The sequence below is a fragment of the Ciconia boyciana genome, chromosome 2 (genome assembly GCF_034638445.1).
Source record: "Ciconia boyciana chromosome 2, ASM3463844v1, whole genome shotgun sequence".
NCBI classification, from domain to species: domain Eukaryota; kingdom Metazoa; phylum Chordata; class Aves; order Ciconiiformes; family Ciconiidae; genus Ciconia; species Ciconia boyciana.
In genome coordinates, this window is record NC_132935.1 from 113,260,121 (window position 1) to 113,273,121 (window position 13,001).

At 36.8% G+C, this 13,001-nt stretch overlaps 1 protein-coding gene across 6 annotated transcripts in view; it reads left to right on the forward strand.

The window, feature by feature from the left end:
• Nucleotides 1–13,001, forward strand: part of GOLGA4 (golgin A4) — a 71,101-nt gene that overhangs the window by 15,764 nt on the left and 42,336 nt on the right. For 3 of the 6 annotated variants that reach the window (XM_072853599.1, XM_072853600.1, XM_072853601.1), the window contains exons 3-8: nt 63–161; nt 4,757–4,822; nt 6,004–6,318; nt 8,338–8,385; nt 8,819–8,875; nt 12,508–12,606. In XM_072853599.1, the coding sequence (XP_072709700.1) occupies nt 63–161; nt 4,757–4,822; nt 6,004–6,318; nt 8,338–8,385; nt 8,819–8,875; nt 12,508–12,606 (684 nt within the window). The remainder of the gene's footprint in view (nt 1–62; nt 162–4,756; nt 4,823–6,003; nt 6,319–8,337; nt 8,386–8,818; nt 8,876–12,507; nt 12,607–13,001) is intronic. The other 3 variants (XM_072853603.1, XM_072853602.1, XM_072853604.1) reach the window with 3 other exon arrangements.

Genomic DNA, 13,001 nt, shown 5'->3' on the forward strand with positions numbered 1-13,001 from the left:
AAAGTTCTTTACCTTATTACTTAATTTATTTTCGTTTTCCTACTTTTTGCATTGAATGACAGCTGCTAGCTGGGATGATAGCAGAACCTGCTTTTCTCTCTGAGTATACTATCTTTGCTTTGGATCCCACCAAACAACCTAAGCCACAGAGTGACGGTGTGGTGAGTCCTCCCACCCCTCTTAGTGATGCCTTTAGCAGGGGGAGGAGAGTACTGTACTAGACGGCAAACCTAGTGTTGCTTGTGGCTTGTTCTCACAAAGGCATCTATCTTAACTACCCTGTTGCTAACCCTGCACTAAATTTCACTGAGGTAGTACCTGATAGCTCCTGGCTGGTGTGCTGTATGATGTGAATTTATTGTAACATAAAAAAATTAACACGTTTTCTGTTATACAGGTAACCATACTCTACACAGGTTTTAAATAATTGGTGCACAAGTTTGTACGTTTGTTGCTTAGAATTCATTAATATGATTGAGTCTTCCTCTTCATTTTTACGTATGTCTATGTATTTCAAGATAAATGGATATGATAAACATTGAGATTGTTTTTGTCTAAAAATTACATGCTTTTTGCTGTGTACAGTGAAAGCCTCACAATGTCATTTACTACTAATGGTAGCAGGAAATAATTATCTCGCATAGACACTGAAATTCAGCTACTTCTAGTTGGTAACCTGGCAGCTGTTATTGTGAGGATAAATAGTTGGGGTTTTTTAATAATTAGATTTTATTTTAAATATCTATTTCTTTGCCTGGAAATGTTGTTTTCATAGTATACAAGTGGAGAAGCTCAGTGAGAAGAGAACAAGGAGTGGAGAAAAAGAAGCAGGCAGAGGGAGGAAAGCAGCCTTCTACTTACTAACATACACACATATAAACCTGTATTCTTCTCATTATTGTCATCGGACTGGGATGGCACCTTTCACATGCTTCAGAGGCATGCCATTCCTGAGTCTGTAGTGATTCAAAACCCAGTGTTTTTTTAAAGAATCCCAGCTCATCCTCATGCTTCATGATTACTTTGCTTTTCCAGTTTAGCAAGTGCTTTTTTGCTGCTCACGCAGAGGCTGAAAATGACAAGTCACTGAAAACTATAGCAGGATAGAAATTTGATAAGCAGATGACATAGTACAACACACCATGTTGTGTTGGACTTGTCTCTCTCAAGCTAAGCAAGATTGGACTGAAACAGTGATTCAAAATGTGATCTGTGGAAAGTCTTCATCTGTTGTAAAGGATTATGCTTGTTTAGAGCATGCCTTCAGAGCACAGATTCATTACTAGCTCAGTCATGGTGTTCTCAAGATTGAGCTTTTTGATGGGGAGCAAAGAGGACATTCGGATTGTGCTGAAATCTGTAGTTCTGAAATAGTTAAGATTTTTTTTTCTTTCTTTCTTTCCAGGTCTAGGTATTTTGACCACATTCCAGGTCTAGTGATCACTACTTAAAGTTTCACTGCAAATTTAATTAAGTTTTTCTACACTTACAGCAGTAAACAGTTGTGGGCTGTTTTTCACTACACTACAGAATATGCCTAGTACAGTTGCATTTCAAAAAACATAATTCTCTGAATGCTCAAATGTTGTCTTTATATTATCTTTTAGTATATACTTTAGTGGCAAGAATCACTGACTTGCATATTTATATGACTATAGACTGCATACATAGCAAATAATTATAATGTAAGAGTTATTGTTACCAATGTGTATGAATAATACATGACCTGTAAAACTGATTTTATTCTCTGAACTTTTTGAAAGCTCTAGAGCTGTCCTCTCACAGTAAGAATTGGGGGGGAGGAAATAATGATTTAAAAGTTTATAGGGAAGAGGAGAGCTGATTATATACAAATATATACTAAAAAAAACCCATTACATATGTTTGGGAAACCTAGGTAAACTAAAGATGCAGGAGAGGGAAAGTTTCATCAACACACACAAATGTGTATTAATTCTGCTAAAACAGACCAGTATTTTAACTGTGTGTGCAAGTGATGTGTGATCCAAGAGAGTGAGCATCATAGACAAGTGACTGTAATTGTGGATTTTTTGCCATAGGTGAAGTTAGTATAAACTCTTTACTAACTAAGCTACATGGGTTTTGTTGCATGAAAAAACAGTTCAAATACTCTTGTATAGAAAGGTTTTTAAAGAAAAATTAAAGGAAAATGAAGGAAGAAAATGTATACTAAGCTCTCCTTCCTTCCTCCATAATTTATTCAATTTTGGAATACCTGAGAAGGAGAGAGAACAGTAAAATGTTTTTAAATGCAGACATTTAAGCTTTCACTCTTTAGGCTTATGAATCTATTTATACTTCTGAGAAATAAGTAAGATGAATGAGTTTGCATTTCAGAAATAGGGAAGTAAGGAAGCACAAGTGTTGCTAGGACACCCTAATGTGGTCCAGTTAAAACTGAGCTCTGGTTTATACATCTTAATAACAAAAAGCAACCTTTTTATTAGAGATTGTAAATATAGCTCTCTTTGGATAGAGATACAGTTGTGTATGTTCTGTGGGTTCATGGAGGAAAGACTTCTGTTGGTCTCCGGAAACCCTGACATCACTCTGCTGGTTTTAAGACTTTCAAAGGGCCAGCCTGTGCTCTGTGATTCTAGTTTTGCTGAAACATCTCTTAAGGCTTATGAAAGGCCAGGGCTTTTAAGCTCTTCAAAGCCTCTTGAATCCATACTTACATATAGCAGCTTCCATTCATGCTTACCTTTCACTGTGTGGACACCAGAATATGACCCTTTGCCCTAGAGCACAGTGACTTAGAATTGCAGCAGCTAGATACCTGTGGTGGTCCAGTTTTTATAGGAAAGATTACCAGTGTATCCCTTTTATGATTTATGCCAATAGAAAGTCTAATCCCAAATAGAGGTTCTACTTTTGTTCACACAGATTGAATACAAAGATGTCAGCACAATTAATAGGAAAATCTTAAAAGTGGCAACATTAATTTTAGTTTTGAAATGGCAGCTTTTTAAGGATCTTCACAGAAAAGAACAGCATCCATGTTTTTTATATTAATGAACACTTTATTAGATTTAATAAATCTACTTAATCTTGTGTTTTATAATCGATCTTAAATATTATTAAATTATTCTTATGAATTAGATATACAAACCCTCCATAGTTTACTTTAATTCTTTTTATGGGTATCAGAATATATGATTTTTGAAAGAAGTGTTTTTAGTTAGTTTGTAATTCTTGGTAAAGTATTGGTCTTCCTCTGTTGTCAGTCCAGTACTAGCATGTTAGATGCTTCGTAAATTATAAAGCAGAAGATAAAAATTTATTTGGATTACCCTTATTGTTAACTTTCCAGTTAGGAAATGAAAAAGAACAGGTAATGGAGCCAAGAAAAAAAATGTATGAGTGCTTTAGTTTAAAACCCAGTAAGAGCTGTTAATCCACTAGGAATAAACTAGCAACAGGATAGTGCTCTGAAGCAGAACGCAGATTTTGTTCAAGCCAGGTGAAGCGCAATTTCCAAATCCAAACAGTCGTCTTGTATGGCTGGTTATTGTTCATTTCGCTCTGTCTGAATCTGGGTGACTGCTCATTTCTCTGGCTTCCTTAACTGCCTGGATTTCTCTTTCTTCTGTGGTATTTTTGTACTTCTTTTAAGTTTGCTCTGTGTCAAACCTTTCTTAAGCCCTTTTACACTAAATCATTCCTCTTCTACATTTATGTTTGTGTATGCTTATCTGCCTATCCACACAGAGTAGAAGCTGTGGGTGTAATCATGTGGCAGATACATGGCTGATTATGATTGGTATTTTAGTTGTATGTATACCTTAGACTTTACAGCTTGCATATAGCTATCAGGGTACATCTTGATTAAAAGTTACACTGCTTTCAGCTGAATTCCTCATACTTTGTTTGATATGTCTCAGTGCTTTGCTTCTCTTGGAAAAAATTCATATAAAAGCTGATTTCTAGCATGTTTTGCTACTTCAGTTTGACCTGGTTTAAACACCAGAAAACTGTCTGGATTTGTACAGGTTAGAAAATGCCTAAACACAGGACATAGGAAAAAAAGGATAGACAGACTAGGAACAGAAATGTCTGAACTCTGGTAAAATAAACAAATGAACAAACAAAACTATTGCTTTCTGTTGCCTTGGTTTTGGGTTTTTGGGTGAGTTTTTTTGGTTTTGTTTTTCTTTGTTTGGGAGTGCAGAGGAATGTACACGTGAAGTTTTTCACAGGGTGTTTTTTCTGAAAGTCTGATTTTCTTCCTGTGCTTGTTTAGAGTCTTAAACAGCCTGTTACCAGCACTTTTTTTCCAGGTAGTTTCCACACACACACACCCCGCCCCCCCCCCCCAAAAAATGTACTTAAACAGAGAAAGACGGTGTGATTCCACTGTTACTCATGTTGGCTGTAAACAACACTGCTCATCAATTAGATTTTTCCTGCTATCATTTTGTCTTTTTGGTGTCTCTTTGATTTGTGCATAAATGTTACATAAATAATAATTATGAATAATTTAATTGGAGATGTCAGCATTTGCAGGTGTCTCGTACTAATCCATGCACACATAGCTGCTTTGTAGTTCTGTATATTGCAGCAATCTGTTTTGAATTTAACAAACTAGCTTGTTTGCATGAAGACATCTTAATAAACATTCAAAAGAAAGTACTAAAAACACAGGCAAGGTAAAAGCACAGATGCTGTTTGTAGGAATCAGTGAATTACAGTCCTTGTAGTCTATTCCTTCTAACAGTTGTTTTTCCTCCTGTAGAATTTAAATAAACAACCACTTCCCAGATCCACAGAAAACAATGGAAGTGGACCAGCCTCCCCGCAGGTATGGGGAGGATGCGGAGGGGGGGGGTGGGGGGGGGTGGTTGTTTCCTACTTCACTGCCGTGTTGTTTTTGTGTTATGTTGGCTTAAGTGCCCAGTATATATCTTCGTGCTGGAGTATGGATGACAAGTACTTGCCTGTCAGGATACTAGGGTGTTTTGTTTGTGTATAATCCCATTAGCTGGTATTAAGTGTTGTCACTGATGCGTGGAGCTTTTTTGCAGGGGGAGGTTAGCAGTATCTGAGGCGTGCTGCAGGCTGCCTGCGTTGAAGTGCGTCTCATGGCTCAGCAACACAGCCAGCACGGGATATGGAGCGTTAAGCTCACTTTCAAAAATAGAGGGCATGTGGTGTGGCTAGAAAGCTAATTTCTAGCCAAAGGAAAAGAACTGATAGGCTTAAAAAAATTGTCACTAGTGATAAAGGTGGAGGTCATTCTTTAATATGTCTCACAAAAAGTTCACTTTGCTGGATTGGGATTAGCAGTGGCTCCTAGCACTTGTGTCCCAACATCTGATTGTGGGGGGCAACATCGTGCAGTAATGCTTTCAAATCACTTCTGTAGCACCAGCAGTATACCGTACCCTAGCACAGAACCTTTTGTTTTAGAACAGCGTAAGTACCTTAGCTGCATAAATCAATAATTGCATTTTATGTAAAAATCATAAAGACATTTAAAATAAAATAAAGGACTGTTTAAGATAGCATGCTAGAACTAACTGTTTTACAAGGACTTATACAATAAATTTGTTCTCTTAATCATAGGAAGATATTTTCTGTCTTTGAGATAAATACAGTCTTCTGTTTAATACATCAAGAAGTGAGTCAAAGGTTGTTTTTTTATATATACATTTGGGACAAAGGTAAATGCAACTGTTTATTTTAGTTACATATCCACTTTTTAAAGGGGTTACACAAATACATTATTTTTGAAGTTTAAATCAGAGCCGTAGTTTATTGGATTTAGTTGCTGTCTGAAATTGCTCACATCTGGTAGTTGCATGCTTGATTTTTCTGCACAAGGAGATGATTCTTCTAAGGGAGTGGTAGCTATTTGGTGTCATGCATGTGTTAGGGAACAGTTGTTCCTTTGCCCAGGTCAGGTCTCCGTTTCCTGGGCTGTAGTGTGTGTGTCTGCCTAAAACCAGTGCAGAAGTAATTACTTGCTTTGAATTTTTGCAGCTGAGTGACAGTCAGTCTTTTGCCCAGAGGCTTCAGCTCCGAGTTCCCTCCATGGAGTCTTTGTTTCGAAGCCCAGTAAAAGAGTCGCTGTTCCGCTCTTCTTCCAAGGAGTCCCTGGTACGAACTTCTTCAAGAGACTCATTGAATCGACTGGACTTGGATGCAGCCGGTCCCACCTTTGATCCACCTTCTGACATTGAAAGCGAAACAGAAGAGCCTCCGGGAAATATGGACAGCCTCAGCAAAGAGCAGTTGCTGCAGAGACTGCGCAGAATGGAGCGCAGTTTGGGCAACTATAGGGGAAAATACTCAGAGGTAGGCAACATTGTTATTGACTTACCTGGGTGGAGAGGGGAAAAGATGAGGCTAACCCATACTGCAGTAGCGGGTAATCTTTTTGTTTTCCCGTTTGGAGCAAATTGATCAACTTACAGCTAATGTGGAAGTTAAGTTATTCTTGTAAGTCTAGTTATTTTTGGCCTACATAGGCCAAATGTTTTTCTGGTAATAAAATGTGGGAATCCTTTTCTTTTCTTGTTTGTAAATAATTTCACGTTGTCAGTAATAGAGATTAATTAGTAGTTACTCACACAAAGTAGGCCTATGATTGTTTCTGCTGAAAGCCTGTAGCAAGGGGTGGAGTTCAGTACAGATGCGAGTATGGCTTATACTCTCATGACAGCAAATTTACTTTTCTTCTGAAACTTGTTCTTGAAGTACACAGTGTATATTCCATATACATGTGATGGGCAAGCATTTTCTTTTCAATAAATAAGTTCTACTCCCCCTAATTTCCAGGTATTCCCTGGAAGGAATTCATTCAAGGACTATTTCTTTTGCTATTTTAGTGAAAACCAATGATATAAGTAGTTTTGCTACTCATTTTCCAAGTTGTTGGGAAAAGTAAAGCGGTGGTGTTGAATTTCCAAGTGGTGGTGTTGGATTTTTCTTTTTTTTTTTTTTTTAAGTACGTGTGTGTTTTGCATTTAAAACTGGCCAGTTGCACTCTTTTTTACAGTTCTTTAAATGTTTGCTGCCCTCAAATACAAAAATTCCTGTGCAGACTTTTGGCTATTATGGTCAACATCCCTGGAATCTAAAATATGTATACAACAATTACAGTATTCAGCCTATACCTGAAAAAACAGTTGTCTTCCATTAGTTCAGGAATTGTTGTCTCCCATTAATTTTTCATTCTTGTCCTTGCAGATAGTATAAGAAGGTGTATTTTTTAAAAGTTTATGTAAACAGTGTTGCCAAAATGAAAATTCTTCAGTTTGTAGGTTTGGTTTGGGGTTGGTTTGTTTGTTTGTTGTTTGTTTTTTTTCGTGTAGTCTGTCCAGCAAGTCTTAATTTTCTCTATCAGAAGGGTCTGGGTGTTTTTCTGGTTTTGTGAGTTTCTTGAGTTCAGTTGGAAAAAATTGTTTTGCTGGAGCTTGGAAGAAAGTAGTTTCAATATATAATGAGAATTTAAGATGTAAAATTTTTTTCTCATTTAAAGTAGGATACAAAGTAGCATCTCAAAAAATACGGGAAGGGAAACCATCCATAGCAGTTTTAGTTTTCTTTTAAGTGCAAAATAAGTATGACACTGAAATGAAAATTAATTTTGAATTCTGAAAAATCCTAATTTATTTTAAATAAGAATTTGAAGCTATCTTTTGACTTAAAGATTTCTGGGTTTGGTATTTTGGATTTGTTTTCCTTTAATTTTTCAGCAGTTTGAAAACAGAATATTCTAGTTTCGAGTGCCATTATGCTACTTCAGCTTTGGACAGCTTAGGCAATTGTGATCAAATTTTTAATTAAACTAAATTGTGCAGTTACTCATGAAGTCCTTTTGTCAGCTTACAATGAGAAATATTGTCCACTTCCAGTCTTTCTTTGTCTGCTGTGTATATGCAAAGCACATGGGATGAGAACATGCAGTATTACACAGACCTTTTTCTGCTAGACTTGTAAGTGTATTTTTGCAAATGTACATCCCTGTGGGGTAGATGTCTGAGGTGTAACTTTCTGATACAGTTGGTTTTTTGGCTGCCTGTATTGAAGAATGGCTGTTCTTAGAGGTCTTTTTAGTGAAGGGAAAACTGTGCATGAATGCTGAGTAACCTCATTGTTTTGTCATGTAGGCTTTATTTTTTTAATACATTGGAGATATTTTATAAATGGAAAAATGAAACATTGAGAAAATTTAAGTATGTTTCTGTCGGAAGAGCTTTCTCAAGAGAAGTGAAGAGTTTGAAAATGCAGATAGTGATGCAGCTAAGCAAATTATTTTGATAGCTATAAGTGGATGCATTATCATCATTATATCTGATTTCTGTATTTTAGCTAGTGTCTGCTTATCAAGTTATCCAGCGGGAGAAGAAGAAGCTACAGGTAAGCATTACTTTTCATCCTCTCTTACCTGAATGCTTTTCTGAGTCTTAAAATGTATAGTGCAAATACAGATTTAATTTTCACTGCATTGTGTGTGTGTGTTTACACAGTAAGTTGTGTGTATATATGTGTGTGTGTATAACAAAAGAGTCTTTCTTAGCTGGGATTTCTAAGGAAGCCAAGCTAATATTGGTTTGTTGAAATAACTGTGAAGCTATTGTACTCCAGCCTTTTTTATTGCATCAGCTGAATTCAGATGATAGATTGCCAACCCACAGTTGGCAGTTTATGATAATACTTACACATCGTTTGACTTGAAGGAGAAATAGAAATCATTAATTCTTCTGCTGAAATACAATTCTATGAATTAATTTATACTTTATATGGAAAGTTACATTTAATACACCTGATGTTTATTCTTCCTCTTTTTAAGGGCATTCTGAGTCAAAGTCAGGATAAAGCACTTCGCAGAATTGGAGAACTGAGAGAGGTAACTTCCTTGAGTATTTACTTTATAGCACATGTACATAGGATCTTTCTCTGCCCTTTGATTTTTTTGTTCACTTTACAAAATATTTTCTATCGCACAGCAGGTTTTTTTACCACTTGTTTTCATTTGTTTATATGGGCTTAGTTCTCTGGCTTGTTTCCCGTTCAGCAGCTTATTGTCATACTCTGAGAGAGCAGTTCATCGTACTGACTGAACTCCTTTTCTGTTCATTGTGAAATAGGTGGAAATGTGTGTGATTCTTGCAGTATTGTTGGGCCCAGCAGTAGATGTCCCTGTGCAATTTTTGCTCTTCTAGTATTGAGAAATACTGTTAGGCAAATACAAGTAATAGGCGTTTTTTAATAAAGATTTTAATGACTATCAATAAAAAAATTTATGATTGAATTTTTAAAAATACTCATCTTGATCTCAATTATAATATTTACATTGTTTTTATGGATTTGCAGTATAGTTTGATTTCAGTCGTAAAATCAGGTAAGTTGTGTTATGACTATTGTCTCCTTAGGTTATAGTGAAATTAAAAGGAGAAGCTCTATTGTATCTGGTATTGACAATAAACACATCGGGCTTAATTACAAGACATGTACAAATTATTGGGCAGAGCAAATTCAAAAGGCAAGATCACAAAAGCCATATTGTCAAACCCTGGTGAAGCACAATGTGAAGCTGAAGCCTTTTTACTGCCCCAAGAGCCATTGCAGCATCAGGTTCAGAGACAGGTGTGTGAGGGCCTCTCTGTCCATGCTCTTACCTCGCTTGGGAGCTGGGTGCCTGCTTGCTCAAAGCCATGGGCTTTCTCTGTGGCTGCACTTGTGTTTTTGGCGTGCGCCGTGCTGAGCAGCAGCACTGGCATGGAGGTTGCAAGAGCCGTCAGACCATGGCAAGGTCTCACCTTTGCCTGAAGGCAGACTAAGTCCAGGCAGTCGGGTGTCTCGCCTGCAGACAGGGACCCGGGTCAGTCCCCTGAGGTGAGGGATGGAGACTGTGAGCATGCGGACGTGCATGTACCCAGGGCTCATGCTCACCTGCAAGGGGCTGCCCCTATGCGACCAGTCGGGCAGCCAGTCATTTCAAAGGAGGTCACTGGCAAATTGCAGGGCACACCGCTTCAGCGATGCAGGATGTAATCCAGGTAAGCAGACTGTGAATTATGTGTGCCACGGGGGTAGCATTTTGGTTCAGATCAGTGCTGCTTCTGCCCCAGCAGCTGAGAACAGCGGGCCAGAGTGCTAGGTGTGCCATGTTCATTTGAGCCGGAGCCTGCGCCTGTGCTGTCACTCTGTCCTAAGCTAAACTGTCAGCCCATAGGAGGGGAAAACCCACAGCATAACTGACCGAAGCGGCTTGCCAGTGTGTTTTTTTTCCCAGTTCACTATAAGGTCAAATGAAAGAAGCTCATTCTGTGTTAAGTATATATCTGCATGCTCCAGTAGGTTTAGTCTTCCAGCTTATTGGTACTTGGTAAAGTTTGGAAGGCATATATATACCAGAGTTAAAGTTTTTGATTATGAAAAAGGGTTGGACGTGTGCATACTTATCTTTAAATTCTTTTGTCATAGTCCTTCTGATTCATGTATATATATAATTATATGTATTTCTGATTTATATATATATAAATTTGTATATATATTTGGCGTAAAATCTAATTTCATTCTTATAAATCTTGTAGATTTAAAGATTCCTTCAAATCTAACACTGAAATTCTTTTTTATTAATTGAAAAACTTCAAAAAGTAGTTTTTTGGTCTTTTGGAAGCCCAAGTGTTATAGCATTAGGTAAAACAGACTTAAAAGAAAAATTACAAATAAAATGGTACATTTCCATTGTGGAAGCTAAAATGGTACAAAATAGATCATTCATTGATGTAATAATTTGTTATCAGAAATTAATTTAAAAGATCCTTTTCTTCATCATACAGTCCCTTTTCCCCATAAATATGTTGAATCAGACAAGTTTCTTCGAAGAGGGCCATGTAAGAATAAACTAAGTCTCCTTTGAGGCCAAGCTGACAGTGTGAAATAGTCCCTGGAAATCAACGTGTCTTTTGCTTACCTTAGTTTTTTTGCTATTAAGAGTAATTCCTCAACAGCAGTCTTCAAGCCAAGCAGTCTTCAGTGTTCTCCTTCTCGGACAAGGATCAGAAAGCACTTTGGGATCCAAAGAGGACTATTTCTGTGTCAATTTCAGTAAATCTCTTTGGCACTTGTTCTTGCACTGAGCTGCTTTGCTTCGCTTGGAAGGAATTGCTTCTAAAGCTCAGAAGTACTAGGCACAAGTGTGATCAGTAGCTGTTGAGAACCTGAGGCAATGCAGTGTTAAAAAGTGGATATAGTTACTGAGGAAGAGAGAGGAATAGTTTTCCCAGTGATGTTTTCCAGCACTGTCCTGCCTGTGGCATGGCTGGGCAGGCTCAGCTCACACAGCTGCAGTTCTCAAAAGCTGGTATCGGGCTCAGCTATGGCAGCCGGGATTCACTGTTGGAGGTAAGGGATAGGCAGCCAAAGAGCATAAAAGCAAGATTCAGAGTTGATGGAAAGTAATGCAGGAAGCATCCAGTGCCCTGTGTTTTGTCTCTTGTTTGCTTTTTCTTCCTTTCTTTCTCTTTCTGTCATCCTCTGTCCTTGCCTGGCTAACAGAACCCATGCTTATGGGTGGCGCTTGCTTTTATACAAGCGATCTTTGCAGAATAATGGTCATAGAAGCATTAGTTTTCTGGGATAAATCACTGGGAAGATATATATGGATGAAGTAAATATAAAAATAAAAAAAATTAAAATACAAGTTTGGGAAATAATTTGCAGTGTATGCATGAAATGTGTATGGTTTGATTCTCTCAATAACCAGTTAGATGTGAATTAATTTAACTTTAAGTACATTTATTTTCTATTAGAACAATAAGTATTTAAAGAAATTAAAATATTTAGACTTTAAAAGCATAGGAAGTAAATATGAGAAACCTCCCTAAGGCAGTATTTTATAAGATTATATAGATCCTACTAATGAATTTAGGCAACATCTACAAGTTTCTAAAGGTATTCAGCCAAATGAATGCAAGTAAGTAGCAAGTCAAGCCACATAGTTAAGTTCTTTGGCATTCTCTGGCTTTCTCATTTGAGACACGTTTGAGGAATTAAAAAAAGCTAACTTTCTGCTCTTATAAATGTCATTTGTCATATTAGAATGCTAGCATATTGAATGAGCATAAGATAAATTTACATTTCTGCAGTTTACGTTGACTTAATCTGGTGGCTAAATGAAGCATCTAGTTTACCAAAGTGCAGTCTTCAACTTCCAGGAGAAATGTGTGCATGGAAAACAGTTTTCAGGAGCAGGCTTGAAGTGATCCCTATACAAACTTATTTTTAGGAAGAAAGAATCCTTGATAATTTTGCATAAAGTCTAGATTCTTGCTGTTTTAATGCTGGTATTATAATGGGATGTTCTTATGTTGTGTGGAATGTTGTATAGTAAAAGAAATATCCACTTTATGGTTGTATGCTGGGGTCACAACTGCGAAGAGGTATTTTTAATATTATTTCATAATATTTTGATAAGCCTTTTAAAGTCACATTTCAGTTTTAATTTGAGATACATTTATTTATGATTCTCAGGAGCTCCAGATGGATCAACAAGCTAAGAAACATCTCCAAGAGGAATTTGATGCTTCCTTAGAAGAAAAGGATCAACTTATTAGTGTCTTGCAAACTCAGGTAAGATACCTTATCCAACAGTCGTTCTTTAAAACTGCTCTTCCTACTTTTTTTTTGAGAACTTTTCACTTTTTTACTTGAGAATTTATGATTATTTAGAAATTATAAGTGTGTCTTTGTGGTAGAGGATACCTTTGTAAAATCTCACTCGTGTTAAATATGATTGTTTGATCTGTGCTTAAATACCTTTGTAATGTCTTTGTTATCAAGAACATAACATTAGCAGATGTTTGAGCTAAAATTGCTTTGGCAAAATTTGTGTGTTTTGCTTAATTGATCTTTGTTTCTCCACTCATAATGATACTATTTTTGTTAATTGGAAACATAATTATGATTTTTAAAAATGCTAAAAAATTTCAGACAGATTTCTCCTTTCTCTACTTGCTGATATCAAT